This window comes from Pogona vitticeps, chromosome 3, assembly GCF_051106095.1.
Source record: "Pogona vitticeps strain Pit_001003342236 chromosome 3, PviZW2.1, whole genome shotgun sequence".
Classification (NCBI taxonomy): Eukaryota; Metazoa; Chordata; class Lepidosauria; order Squamata; family Agamidae; genus Pogona; species Pogona vitticeps.
Window position 1 is genome coordinate 17,006,277 of NC_135785.1, and position 14,761 is coordinate 17,021,037.

The following is a 14,761-nucleotide window of genomic DNA, read 5'->3' on the forward strand; positions in this document are numbered from 1 at the left end:
TAATGACACCTGTGCTCAAGACTCTTTGGGTTATGTGGCATTGCTGCAAAATGTGTAATGAAGTATCCCTCCAATAAGAAATTGTAACTCTGGTTTGTTGAAGATTTATGGTCTGAAACACTCCCTTTACTGTGCTAAGAGGGTACTGATGTGAAGGATTTTTTGCTGTGTATATTCCATTGATTGAAGAATCACTTAACAATCAGGGAATGAATTGGCTTAAAATTCTTAAATGGTTGAAAGCTTTAATATATAACACTTTCAAGAACAAAGTGCTTCTTGTACGGTTTGTCCATAAAGATTAAGAAAAACAGCAGAATGACAAACAATCTGAACTAAAATGAAAAATGCAGTTAACGTTAATGATCTAGGACAGAGACCTAGGTGTTGATCTTCTCTGCTCTTTATAACACGTCGTTAAAGTATGTTCAGTCATAGGCTTGAATCTGACAGTCAGATTGCCCATCAGTTTCTGGTAAAATCATATGTGTCTGTTGGAGCTCCGTTGGGATTTAGTTCCTTGGGTTTTTTCCTTTAATGATAGGAGAGGTGGATTTTTAAGAATCGGTGCAGGGCCTCCTTCAGGTCAGTTTTGTTTTCACCAGTAATTGGGGAAGTAGTAAGAAGCATCAAAGAGAGAAAAATGGCCATGAGAACAAAGACAAAATGTGGAGATTAGACTTTTTTTTCAATGAGTTTCTTTCTCCCTAACCCTTTATCTCTGACCGAATGCATTGATGGCTTCCTCGGTCATTAATATAGGGGGAAATGGTAAGACTGACAACTGCAATTGCTTTGTTCATCTTGTGCATGCCTTATGCAATAAACTCCTAAATCCATTCTAATTAGAGCTCTCATGCATTTTTATTTTTCACCTTAATGCTTCTCCCTGCATTGCTATAAAAGCATGTAAGATTATAATAAATCTATTTCTTCTACATGGTGCTTGCAGTGCCTTTTGTCTTGAAATAATATTGTCAATCTATACATGTGAAGTCCAAGGTTTCATCAGTGTCATAGTAAACTGAAAACACTTGTGTTTATTGTCTGCTAGTTAGTCCGAGCTTCTCCTCCCGTAAAATGTATCTATAATTATTGTAAGTCATTGGGTTTCCTTGTGCAAAGCATCAAGTTGCCAAATCTCTAGACTGACAACCCCTCCCCTGAGATTGCATATGTTCATGTCATTTTTGTGCCCCCAAAATGCACACCCTGAAGGTCCCCTTCACCGTTGCTGCCAAATGTAACATCATGGTGTGAAAAGCACTGATTTACTTTTGTGAGGGTTTGGTTTTAGGTTCCTCTTTCGGTTCAAAAAATTCAGTAGATTTTTGTTGCTTCAAAACAGGTGAAAGATTTATTGGTGCATTTAACAGTAAACGAGTGTCTGTGACATGATTATGAGTCTTTTCTCCTTCTGCCAATGGATCTGGAAGGGGTCTCCAATCTTCAAACAGGAACGGGTTGTTCCATGGTCCCGGTAAATCAGCAGGGACCTAGTCTTTCACGGCCTGCCCCATCGAATTTTCCAGCAAGGGCACGGTCTCGTCCTCCCGATCAACATTTCACGGGGTTGACGTCTCGGGGTCTCGATCCTCCCAGGGTCCTCCCTGTAGTTCTTCTTCCTCATCTCTCTTATTCTCCATTCTAGCCTCTCTCTCTCCTTTCTCTCTCTACTCTTTCCTTCTCTTCTCTCAACCTCCTCCTCCACTCTCCCACCTTGGCTTCTCCCCAATAAGAGGGTCTGGGGGCAATCTCCCTTCTTCTTCTGTAATCTGCCTCCTCTTTAGGCACTCCCAGCCTCTCCCATCATCCTGTCCAGGGATCCTCCATCCACACCCATTCCCAGCCTGGCGGCAACTGACTCTCCTTCCTTTTTACCTCCACTGTTCCTGCCTCAAACTCCACCTTCTTCTTCCTTTCTTCTCCTGCCATTCCCTCCCGGACCTCTCTCATTCTCACACCCTGCAAGTTCTCGGTCAACTCCTCCATTTATGTCCTTTGCTGAGCTTCTGCCTCAGGTTCTGGTGCTGGCTGGGGACTCTCCTCCTTGTTGTGGGGGAGGGACGGCTCTCGGGCAAGTGGGGCATCCCTCTCGCCTTCTGTCTCACAACTTTCCAAAACACCTTTTCCTCCTTTAAAACTAGACCTGTACTCTTCACATACCTTCTGTAAAAGCAGATCCACTTTCCTTGGAGCCTTCCTGAAATGTGAATCTGCATGTAAACGAGGCACAGGGGAAGCACATAACCAGTTGCAAAGCATGAAAAAAAAGAGTCTATAAAGGTAAAAGCTCTGCTTATTTTAATGTCACAGCTGCAGGAAAATTGAGTGGGAAGGTGTACAATTTGTTCCCCATCCCTGCTCTAACGTCTGAAGTTAGAAAGCGGCAATTCTCTAAAGCAAGAGAATCTTCTGGAGGAGGATTTGCCTCTTGAACATTGTGGGAATTTTGTTAAGTGGTTTCCAATTGCAGAAGATATAGATGCTTGCCCTGAAAATTACAGAATCTATTCAATCCCTCTCAGGTTCTTGAACTTTTTATCTTATCGTTTGTCTGTCTGTTTTTAAGAGCAAAATTGCAACTAACTGTTGTAGGTTGAAGGGAAAGACACATACCCAGAGTCTACTAAAAGGGGTCAAAGGTAAAAAATGAGCCCAGTAAGCCAGTTGGTAATTCACATCTTTGTGCTGATAATTCCACCCAACCTGTTTCTCTTTCTGTGAACACTACCAAGGCCTTTACACACTGAAATACCAAATCTCCCACAAATTGTTGCTATCTTACTATATTCCTTACAGAAAATTTGGGCCGATATCTATACAATTCACAACTTTAGCTCTTGCACAGCTGGGGGTTCTTTAACAAAGCAAGCCAAGGGAAGTGAGATTGGGACTATAGTGTGCAGGGAAGAGGGATCACAATCAATCTTTGCCCCCACCATAATACGAGTCCAACTTTTTCTTTCAAAATATGGGTGTTTTTAAATCAGATATATTGACGTCTATGACCAGGGGTGTAGGATGAACAGCCCATTAATGTGATCCCTGTTCCTGTGGCAAGTGAAACATCCAGACTAATTCAGATACCATATAATTTGAAGTGTTGAAGTCATTCAGTTCCTCTTACAATATGTTTAGGTTCAGGATCTGTAGCTATGAAGTTTCACAGAAATTACTGGAATTTTCAAGTGTGAGAATTTAGGGTTAAGGTAATAAGCATTCTCCAAAGATAACATTGTTTTCCAGTTTACTATGATGGTGACTGAATACCACATTTTTAAAATTGTGTATAAATGTGCTGCGTCTGTACATAGATCACAAATTGATATGGACACACACCTGTGTGGTCAAAATTGGAAGGTTGGCTGTTGAATTTTCAAGTCTAAGCCGTTTTGTTGTTGTTGTTCAATGAAAGCTACATGCTATGTTGTCTTATATTTGTCCATGTTTGTAAGAATACTTTCTATTTATTATTTTTGGTTGCTCGTGCTCTGCAGTGTAGCTTTCAGTCGGATAAGTGTAACATTTTCCTCCCTATGTTTTAGATGAAATTCATGTTGGAACCCATCTTTTACTTCCCCTTGTAGGATCTGACTGCCTTAGCAAAAGAACTGAGGGAGCTGCGGATTGAAGAAACCAACCGGCCTCTGAAAAAAGTTACGGACTACTCCTCCTCCAGTGAGGAGTCAGAAAGCAGCGAAGAAGAGGAGGAAGATGGGGAGAGTGAAACGCAGGATGGGACTGTGCCGGTCAGCGACATTCCTAGGCTTATGTAAGGCACATTTCAGTTAAGATAAATCTGTGCTAATTACATGTTTGGAGTTGTGAGGGGAATGAAGCATGTCTGTGTGAGAGTAGGTTATGCTGAAAGAAACATCCTTCATAGCAGACCCTCCCTCATGTCATGCAGAAAAACCACTCAACTTTCCCATCACATTATAAAAATGTGTTTCTCTGTTCCAGTCAGCAGAGGTAGGGAAACATGCAATTTGGCAACCTCTCACCTATGGACCAATCAGAGCCGTATTTAAGTACAGTGGTGCCCAGCAACCTACAGACTTTACTTTGCCTTTCTCTGTCCTAGAGAGACTCTTCTGTACCCAATCTTAATAACTGTATATGAAATTAATAATGCAATGCCTTTTGCACTATTGCACAGTCTTAACTGCCCTTCAGTATTCTGAAGATTAACGAAGTATTGTTGCTTCCAGCTGAGAGCATTTGGATCATTATTAGAACTTTCTCTCATCTATTTCTCCAGGCCTTATCTGGGTCAGTCTCTGCCTCTTGGCAGCATTACGCGGCTGCTCTTTATTTTTGTTGTCCTTCAAATATATCTTACGGGTAAAGTTTGGGGAGATATTTTATTTCTATTTTGCTTAATGTGATTTAAAATACGCCATGCTGTGGCTTCTTGTTGTGCCCTTGATCTGTAAGGTCTATATGCTGTCTTTCTAGTTTAGTCTTTTCAGACAGTGCTGAAAGCTTATTATCCCAGGTTGCACCAGAAACAAAAATGTCAGGGTTTAGCTGGTAACTTCACTGTTATCAGGGGAAGGCCATTGAAAAAGTGTCTTCTTATGGCAACTATTGCTTGCCTGTGAGTCTCCCACTTTGCATCGTTTCTGTTTTTTTTTTCTAAATAAAAAACGGCATCTTACAAAACTTAATGGCTTTTTAAAAAACTCTTGTGTTCACAGATAATAATGCTAATAGTTTGCACTTTTTGACCACAGAGCTAAATTAGAGCTTCTAATTCACATGTGTGTGACTGGTCACACAATGGATATTCCACCACAGGTCACAAAAGACTTGACGTAATAACTGTTCCACATATATAGATTTTCGGCAGATTCTGGTCAAAGTGAGCTGTCCTATATATTTCTGTGTTCAACTGATATGAGAGTAGGGTTGCCAGATGTCCGGCAAAAGGAGGACATGTCCTACTTTTGAGGAGTATGTCCTCCGTCCGGCAGGCAAAGCTAAAAAACTCCAAAATGTCCGGTTTTTGTATGTCCACCCCACCCCAACCCCCTGCAGCCCAACCGCTCCCTGTTGATTCCTTGATTGCGGCCCTTGTAAATCCTCCAGTTCTTGCAGAGAGCTTGTGGATGGCTGCTTCTGCCTGGGAGCTGAATAAGGCAGGAAGGTGCGAGAGAGATGGATGGATGGATGGAAATGGACAGGAGTGAAGTGAGTGCACTTGCTTGCCTGCTGGAGGGGAGGCTGTTCTGGGGTTTGGGGTGGTGGAAGTTCAAAGCCAGAGAAATAGGGGTCGGTCCGATCCTTCCTTCCTCCTAAAGCTGGGGAACAGGAGGGACTTTTATCCCCGCCTTCTGCCCTGACCCCCCCCCAACCCTGGGGCATGTGCAGAGTATGTTTCCAGGTCCAGGAGCATATGCAGAGTTATCCCCTATGCTTGTGGGAGCTGGAATACATACATACACACACACAAGCAGATTTCTCTTAGCTTGAGAAATTGAAAAGGGTGGAGAAAATGGCGTTGTGTGTGTGTGTGTGTGTGTGTGTGCAAATCCATTTTCTCCACCCTTTGCATTTCTCAAGCTAAGAGAAATCCATGCCTTCTGTTTTCTTTCCTGGTTTTAATAAAGTGTTTCAAATCTGTCACACAACTTTTTAAACTCTTTATTTCACTTTATTATGCTTTTATTAAAATAAAAAATCAATAAATAAAACAAGGGGGATGGGTCTCCATTAAAGGAAGGAATAGATTGTCTCCATTGGTCCTGGGAGTGTATATGTAGATTTATTTTGTTTTGTTTTTATTTTTAAACATTTTTTAAAACACGAAAAGACAGTGGCCAGTGGATTCTGAGTTTTGTAGTCCAAAAATGTAACTTTCCCAGTCTTGACCCTTCAAGACTGAGTAGGTTGAATGGTTATGGTATTGCCCCATGATCAAAGAGCTATTTTCCCCAATACCTAATTCCAAAAGTGACATGCCCCCCGCCCCGCCCCAACCCATGCACAGAGTCCCCTAATATGTCCTCAATGTGACAAACCCAGACCTACTGGGATCTATCACACAGTTACTAAGCTGCCACCAACCATTCCCTATAATAAGTCACACAGACCAGGGATGGATTTTTAAACAATTAAAAGAATAAGGTTTATTTTAAATACAAACAGGGTAAATAAAACAATCAGGTGAATAAAATAAAGTAACGTGGCTTATTCTCACACACACAAGCATACAGTTTGGTTCACCTAGAACCTTTAACTTAAAGCACAGACCCTGAACCCATCAGTTCTGGCTAACCCACAGACACCTGAACTTATCAGGTTGGTACTCTGACACACAGTAGTACCCTGTCAGACACCCAGACTCCCACAACAGCTTCTTCTTCCCCAGCTGCTGCTTCGTCCCAACCCAGTGTCTCACAGTCTGTCTCAGCATCTCCTCTTCACCACACAGGCATCACATATTTATACAGTACAGCCCCTCCTCCTGATGTCCCGCCTTCCACTCCCCATAGGATGGAACTTTCCCTCCAAACCCATGACAGACAGGTAACATCAGTGCTGTTATGTAACACCTCCCCTCTTTAAAAGTTGTTTTGTAGGGGGAAAGCTAAGGTGCTTTTTCCCAAAAAACAACCTGTATAAAACACACAACACCAATTATACCTACCATATTATACTTACTTACATTCTAAGTTAAACATTTCAAATAGGCATTTAAACATTTACCATATACATTACATCAATTTACCTTTATTAATACAAACCAATTTAAAACCAGGTACATTTTAACTTTTTGTTTTCATTATATACATATAGTCCATGTTCTTTCGCCGTCTTCAGTCTTCAGGTCTTCTTGATAAGGCGTCAGCAACACAGTTCACTGACCCTCTGACCACCTTCACTTCAAAGTCATAGTCCTGTAGGTTTAAAGCCCACCTCATAAGTTTGCTATTGTGGGTTTTCATTGTCTTTAACCATTGTAATGGTGAATGGTCAGTACACAGAATAAAATGTCTTCCCCAGATGTAAGGCTTGGCCTTCTAGATCGCGTAGACTATGGCCAAACACTCCTTCTCCACGGTTGCCAAATGTCTCTCACCTTTTTGAAGTTTCCTACTCAGGTAGGACACTGGATGCTGGTCACCATTCTCATCCTCTTGGCACAGAACTGCTCCTACCCCGCTGTTAGACGCATCGGTGTAGATGATGAACTCCCGGTCGAAGTCTGGAGCACGCAGGACAGGATAGTTGATTAACGCCTCCTTCAACCTCTGGAACGCCGCCTCACAGTCGCTGGTCCACGGGATGCGGTCATCAGCCTTCTTCCTCGTCAGATCGGTCAGCGGAGCCGCAATCTCGCTAAACCTCGGGATGAACTTTCTGTAGTAGCCCACCAACCCAAGAAATGATTTGACTTTTTTCTTGGTGTTGGGTCTGGGCCAATCACGAACAGCTTCTATTTTGGCCTCCAGGGGTTTTATCACTCCTCCCCCTACCTTGTGACCCAAGTATTTTCTTTCTGGGATACCCAGCTGCAGTTTGCTCTCTCTGCAGAGCCTAGGCCAAAGCACTTCCTCCCCTGGGTTAAAGCGCCTCTCCCTGCCTTCCTGGTCATCCCAAGCTTTCTTTCTGACCTTTTGAGCTGGCAGGGTCTCTGCTGCTAGCTCTAGGTTTCTCCTTAGGTCATTCATCAAGGTGTCTATGTAAGTCACAACGTCTTGTGGGTCACCCTGGGCGATCTGCCCCCAACCCTGCTCGATCAAATCAAGGGGCCCCTTCACCCCTTTCCCAAATAAAAGTTCAAATGGACTGAACCCGGTACTGGCTTGTGGCACTGATCGATAAGCAACCAAAAGGGATTGCAGCTTCTGGTCCCAATTGTTTGGATTCTCTGCCAAGTAAGCCCTAATCATGCGCATTAGAGTCCCATTGAACTTCTCAGTTAACCCATTGCTTTCAGGATGATAAGCAGTGGTTTCCTTGTGCTTAATTCCACAGATCTGCCATAAGCGTTTCATGAGCTTTGATGTGAACGATGCGCCCAAATCTGTGATTATCTCTGAGGCAAATCCCATCCTGGACATATACCCCACCAAAGCATCGGCCACTGTGTTAGTTTCAATGTTAGTCAGGGGTATGGCTTCAGGATACCTTGTGGCATGGTCCACAATTGTTAGGATGAACCTGTTCCCCCTCTTTGTGGCCTTGGGCAAAGGTCCCACAATATCCACCCCTATGCATTTAAACGGAGTGTCAATCACAGGCAAAGGGCACAACTTTGCTTTGGTCCTGTCGCGGTTATTCCCCTGCCTTTGACACACATCACATTGTTTACAGAACTCCCTGATCTGCTTCCCTATGTCAGGCCAGTAGAAATTCTGTGTGATTCTCTGCTGTGTTTTGTTCACTCCTAAGTGTGCAGCAAACATGTCAGAGTGACCCCTTTGTAAGATCATGGGGCGATACTTTTCAGGTACCACTAGCTGACTTCTGATCCCATCTCCCCCTTTTGAGATATTCCTCAGGGTCTCTCTATATAAAATCCCCTTTTTCTCCAGAAATCTCACTGGGGTTTCAGGTGTTAGCTGGGCGTCAGTCACCTGTTCAAAACACTTTTGGAGAGTGGCGTCTGCCTTTTGCTCCTGTCCAAATCTGCTGTCTGTGGTTAAGGTTTCCACCACAGCTTCTGAACTTCCCCCACCTGCTTCCGTCTCTGGCTCATCATTACCCCCCTGAACTGTCCCTGTGGTGGCTTGTGAGCGTGTAATCACTAGCACCCGTTTCACATGTTCAGCCAGGTCATTTCCCACGAGCACGGCTGCTGGCAGAGTCGATGAAATCGCTATCCGCCAATCTCCCCTCCAGCCTTGAAAGTTGACAGGTACCTCTGCTACTGGCAGAGAGATTATCTGCCCCTCAATCCCTGCCACCTTCATGCTCTCATTTGGGATTATAAACTCCCTAGGAATAATATCTGGATGGCACAGGGTTACCTGGGAACAAGTGTCCCGCAGCCCCCTATACTGACGGTCAAGTATTCCTACGTCCACCCCGGCTGTCTCAAACAACTGAGAATCTGTTTTTACCAGCAAGCAGCGCTTTACCTCCAGAAGAGGACCATTTTCCTCAGCCTGATCAGCAGAGGCAGCTGTCCCAGACTGAGTAGCCATGGCAACAGGCTCCCTCTGTGACACTGAGCCTTGCTCTTTCTGGACACAGAACACAGCTTTTGGCTTGGTCCCACTAGAATTCTGAGGCACCATTCCTTTTAGCTGCTTCAATTTCTCACATTCTGAGATCAGATGACCCTTTCCCTGACAGAAATAGCATTTTCTAGTGTATTTGGATTCTCTCTCCTCTTGTTTCGGTTTTCCCTCCAAATTCTGAGGGCTTGGTTTCATGCCTGAGGGCTTCCCTTCACCATGGGCCCCTCCCCCTTGCTGGCTTTTCCCTGGTCCCTGAGAGTACTTGCTGTAGGTTTCTTTGGGTTTACCTACAGATTTCCCCTCACCCAAGGGCTTTCTTATTTGGGAGATAAAATCCGCGATTTCTGCGGCTGCTGCCACAGATTTCGGTTTCCTTTCCCTCACCTGGAATTTCAATTCCCCCTGCAGGACTGAATAGAACTGTTCCAGGGCTATCAAGTCTTTAAGCTGCTCATAGGTCTCTGTCCCCTCCTGTGATAGCCATTTCTCAAGCAGCCTCACCAATTGGGCCCCCACTTGGGTAAAAGTCTGTTCTGGCTTCTTGGTAAGGGACCTGAATCTTTGTCTCAGCTGCTCTGCATTTATCCCATGTCTTGCAAACACCAGTTTTTTAAACTCTGCAAAATCTTTCATCAATTCCTCAGGCATCTCGGCATAAACCTCAGCCAGGCTACCACTGATTAAAGACCGCATGATGGTCATCTTCTCAGTTTCCCTTACTGAGAAGTCCACAAACGCTCTTTCCACTAAGGAAAAGAACACCTCAGGACAATCTCCCTTGTGGTACACAGGGAATTTCTTCAGGTCAGCCTTAGACAGTTGGCCTCCCTCAGAATCCCTATTATTATTATTGTTCTGGTTCATCATTTCCAGTTTTCTTAATTCAAACGCCATTCTTTCTTTTTCCAGAGCAATTTTCTCTCTCTCTAATCTTTCTTCTTTTTCCAATTGCCTCATCCTCAGTTCATGCTGTTGGGCTATGAGCAATTTTCTGAGTTCTGGGTCCTGCTCTCCTGTGCTGTCACCTTGCACTGAGCCAAATTCATCCTCAGAACCTTGGTCAATCTGGGGGTCTTTCACTTCACTCATGTCTGCTACTTGGCTTCGAGTCAAGGGCATACCCCCCCTCAGAACAGGCTGCTTTAAAAAGTCAAGCCTCAAAATAAAACGACCACTTTTTTTCCTTCTTGCCTCAGAACCAGCTCTCCCTAGAGATTGCTGCTGTTCTTCAGCACTAAATTTGCAACAGTATCGAGTCAGAGCCTACCCCCCTCTGCTGGGCCTCTCAGCTGGCAAGCTAGATCACTGTTGCTACGCAGTTTTTCCTCAGCGTTTTCCCGCCAAAACTAGGCTGCCTCAGAGCACCTTAATCTAAGTCTCCCCAGTTGGCACGTTCTTCTACTAGCGCACCTCCCCGTGAGGTACACCTAGAAGATTACCTACGCGCCTCAGACTGTCCCTGACTAGACCCCCCTTGCTCTGGGCACACCTGCCAAGGCTTTGCTGGACCGCTGGACAACTGGACCAGTCGTATCCCACACGCTGGACACCAATCAATGTGACAAACCCAGACCTACTGGGATCTATCACACAGTTACTAAGCTGCCACCAACCATTCCCTATAATAAGTCACACAGACCAGGGATGGATTTTTAAACAATTAAAAGAATAAGGTTTATTTTAAATACAAACAGGGTAAATAAAACAATCAGGTGAATAAAATAAAGTAACGTGGCTTATTCTCACACACACAAGCATACAGTTTGGTTCACCTAGAACCTTTAACTTAAAGCACAGACCCTGAACCCATCAGTTCTGGCTAACCCACAGACACCTGAACTTATCAGGTTGGTACTCTGACACACAGTAGTACCCTGTCAGACACCCAGACTCCCACAACAGCTTCTTCTTCCCCAGCTGCTGCTTCGTCCCAACCCAGTGTCTCACAGTCTGTCTCAGCATCTCCTCTTCACCACACAGGCATCACATATTTATACAGTACAGCCCCTCCTCCTGATGTCCCGCCTTCCACTCCCCATAGGATGGAACTTTCCCTCCAAACCCATGACAGACAGGTAACATCAGTGCTGTTATGTAACACTCCTTTGTCCTCCTTTTTGGCTTTCTATGTCCTCCTTTTTGTACACATGTATCTGGCAACCCTATATGAGAGGAAGTCCACAACGAAGTGAAATGTGACACAGTGAATGCTTAAAATCGTTACCACACAGTCAAAGTACGACGCTTGCAGTGGCAATTGTATCCATTCAATTTCTTCCTTTTCTCCCCATAAGAAGAGCCTCACCCAACAGGCTGTGTGAGATGGTAGCCTTATTCAGGCATTCAGTAAAAGGGTTGCTTTAACTCACGAACAGATGGAGGAGGCTAGCCTTACCATCCTTTATGTTAGCCATTACATGTGAAAAGCTAAATTTGAATAGAGCAGTCTCTACATACAGACATGATACAGAACTGTGACTGTTCAGGCTTTTCTGATCGCGTGGTGAGACCCAAGTGACAGACTCGTCTCTTCAGATTTAGCTCTGCACATGTGTGCAGAGCTAAATCTGAAGCTCTAATTTAGCTCTGCACACATGGAGGTGGGGCTAGTCCGCTCCCAGGTTAAAATTATCCCTTCTATTGAATGCCTGAGTTGGGTTATCAGATTTGAATTTCTCCAAACTCCATTGGGATGATCCCAATCTAGGAGCAAACAGAAGAAACTCCTTACGCAACCATGTCATGCCCCCTATTTCCCCTTTCCGTTACGAAGAGGAAAGTGAGAACTGCATGCCGGATGGTCACTTCTGTGAACACACTGTGTGTATGGAGTGTAATTGTGCCCTCAGGTAATATTGTTTAGAAAACGAAATCTTAGAATCACAGAAAAGATCCTGTAACTTCCTATCCTAAATTTTCATGTAGGTAGATTTTAAAAATGAAAACATCACTGTGGTCATTGAGTCTGCAAAGTCTAATTATGTTCATGTTTTATGAGATAGCAATTTTTGCTGTTGTTTAGTCGTTTAGTCATGTCTGACTCTTCGTGACCCCATAGACTAGAGCACGCCTGGCCCTCCTGTCTTCCACTGCCTCCCGGAGTTGGGTTCAATTCATGTTGGTCGCTTCAGTGACACTGTCCAACCATCTTGTCTTCTGTCGTCCCCTTCTCCTCTTGCCTTCACACTTTCCCAACACCAGGGTCTTTTCCAGGGAGTCTTCTCTTCTCATGAGATGGCCAAAGTATTGGAGCCTCACCTTCAGGATCTGTCCTTCCAGTGAGCAATGTCCTTCCAGTGAGCACCTATCCATTTCCTTCAAAATGGATAGATCTGTTCTCTTTGCAGTCCAGGGGACTCTCAAGTGTCTCCTCAGCACCACAATTCTGAAGCATAAATTCTTCGGCGGTCAGCTTTCTTTATGGTCCAGCTCTCACTTCCATACATCACTACAGGAAAAACCATAGCTTTAACTATGCGGACTTTTGTCGGCAAGGTGATGTCTCTGCTTTTTAAGATGAGATAGCAATAGATGACCTCAAATGATATTGTCTCCCCGCTCCCTTAGTTTCTAAATTATTGCTACTAATATTTTGCAGACCAACTGGAATGTCGGGAAACAACGAGGCCTACAACCTAGGCATGGTATCAAGTCATGGGCTTGAGTCATCCCAGACTGAAACATTTAGCAGTATTTCAAGAGAAGGAACTTTAATGATAAGGGAGGTAAGTGGGTGGTGACTATTTTCTGTGCAGCGTCTTTGAGAGGTTTTGTCTTTGTAAGCTATGAATAATAATTACACTGTGTATTCTGAGAACAAAGTGATTGATTAAACTGTGCTTGTTAGTGGCTGATTAATATAATTAGAACATCTAAACAAAAGAGGATTCTCCAAACTGCGAACAGCAGAGAACGCGGTAGGACACAACAAGGTTACTGCTGGATTCTCATACTTTTCCACCCTGGCTGAAAGGAAGAAAGACTGCTAAATGGAAATACTTGCCTAAGAGTTACACCATTACAAGTGACACTGAAACCTGGCCCGTATACTTCTGCACTAATTTCCTCCTTAGCCATCTGTTGAAGATGCTCAGCCGCTTTGGCTTAATTGTAGCTCTCTGTCTGAATACTGTAATGACAATGTGTTCACAGGATAGAGAAAGATTCAGATCAATTTGAGGCCAGCAAAATGTGACTTTTTCTTTCAAGGGTTTGTGTAATTTTGCATACTGATAGTGGTGGGGGTGGAGGAGGGACATGTAACATCGCAGCCCCTCAGGTACATCTGCAGTATCTATGAAACCCTTCCCACAACAGCTTTAACACTTTGTGGAGAACCATCACCTAAACACTAAAACTATCCCTACCAAACAAACCTTCCCTAACTCCATGCAGAACAGAATCATGCAGAATGGCTTTGCAGAAAGCCACTGGCCATGAGTCCTTGCTGATTAAAAGTCTTCTACAGAGGCAACATTATTACTTTCAAGTGTTTTTACTATTATTGGCTATTCACAGCTATACCATGTTAAAAAAAACATAGTGGTGGCTGCCCGCCCTGTTGCCAGAAGTTACCATTATTATGATGGAAAGTCACACTGTCGGAGACACAATTTAAGAGAGAATTAGAGAGTCTTTTTCTATTGCCGGTATCGTATTCTTTCTAGGATGATCTGTCACGTATTATATGCCAAGGGATAATGCTATTAGAATCATCTAACTTTTTCTGATCCATTCTCTTGCTTGATTTCTGTCTTTCTCTGAATTTCATGTGCATGCACAGACCATCCATAGATCCACATGAATACACTTATCAGTTTTTGTTCTCTTTCTCACACATAGAGGCGATCAGATGGGTATTTGTTAGACATGGGGTATTTGTATTCATACCCCTGGGGATAGAAATACAAATATGGGCATCACAGGTGCCATGGAAATCCATTCCCTCTCCCACAAAGCGGCTGGTCCACTCACGAGTCATTTTGCGGCGCTCAGCTCTCGTCCTCAATTGTGGAAGTACTGTAGGCTGCCTGCCTGTTCCCCACCTCCCCACGTTGCTGACTTCTCCGGTGAAGAGGCGGGATGGGGATTCTCCTTGCTCAGTTGTTGAGTGGTCAGCTGCGCAGGGAAGCTTAGAAGAGCCAGCCGGGCTGCTTCGGTGATTGGTGCAATGATGAGGATGATTGTCACACTCATGGACCAGCATGTCTTTAAGAGTAGTGTGTGCAGTGGACCACAGTCTTGAAAAGTAAAGGGAGAATATGGTTGCTTTTGGAGAAATAATGGACAAAAGCAAATCTCTGCCTTATTAATGAATTCCTTGTTTGCTAAAAAGTCTGAAAGGGACCTTAGACTTGACAAACCTCAAGATTCATGCTGTGATGAGTACCATAGAAGGTAACTGTGTTCCATGTCTGTTTCCTAAAATAAATTATTCTTTGCCGTCTGATGAAACTGTGAGTTTTGAAGAACAGTGGCAGATGCTGCTTATGCAGCCAGGGCTAATCTCTTTCAGGTACATTACCCTTCTTTGGCCTTTTCTTAATAGGTGACACATTAAACATAGA

At 44.0% G+C, this 14,761-nt stretch overlaps 2 protein-coding genes across 12 annotated transcripts in view; one reads left to right on the forward strand and one right to left on the reverse strand.

Annotated features, from left to right (window-relative positions):
• Nucleotides 1–14,761, forward strand: part of TNIK (TRAF2 and NCK interacting kinase) — a 327,386-nt gene that overhangs the window by 282,165 nt on the left and 30,460 nt on the right. For all 11 annotated transcript variants that reach the window (XM_020793810.3, XM_072996188.2, XM_078389655.1 and 8 more), the window contains 2 exons: nucleotides 3,591–3,775; nucleotides 12,793–12,919. In XM_020793810.3, the coding sequence (XP_020649469.2) occupies nucleotides 3,591–3,775; nucleotides 12,793–12,919 (312 nt within the window). The remainder of the gene's footprint in view (nucleotides 1–3,590; nucleotides 3,776–12,792; nucleotides 12,920–14,761) is intronic.
• On the reverse strand, nucleotides 6,786–11,289 carry LOC144587939 (uncharacterized). Its single transcript, XM_078389659.1, has 2 exons — nucleotides 7,088–11,289; nucleotides 6,786–6,905 (listed from the first exon to the last, which is right to left on the reverse strand). The coding sequence occupies exons 1-2, from the start codon at nucleotides 10,311–10,313 to the stop codon at nucleotides 6,898–6,900; spliced, it is 3,234 nt and encodes a 1,077-aa protein (XP_078245785.1). The 5' UTR covers nucleotides 10,314–11,289; the 3' UTR covers nucleotides 6,786–6,897.

What these genes read in the sequence shown, in the direction of transcription:
- LOC144587939 (XM_078389659.1), bottom strand. Translation starts at nt 10,313, where the DNA reads ATGCCCTTGACTCGAAGCCAAGTAGCAGACATGAGTGAAGTGAAAGAC.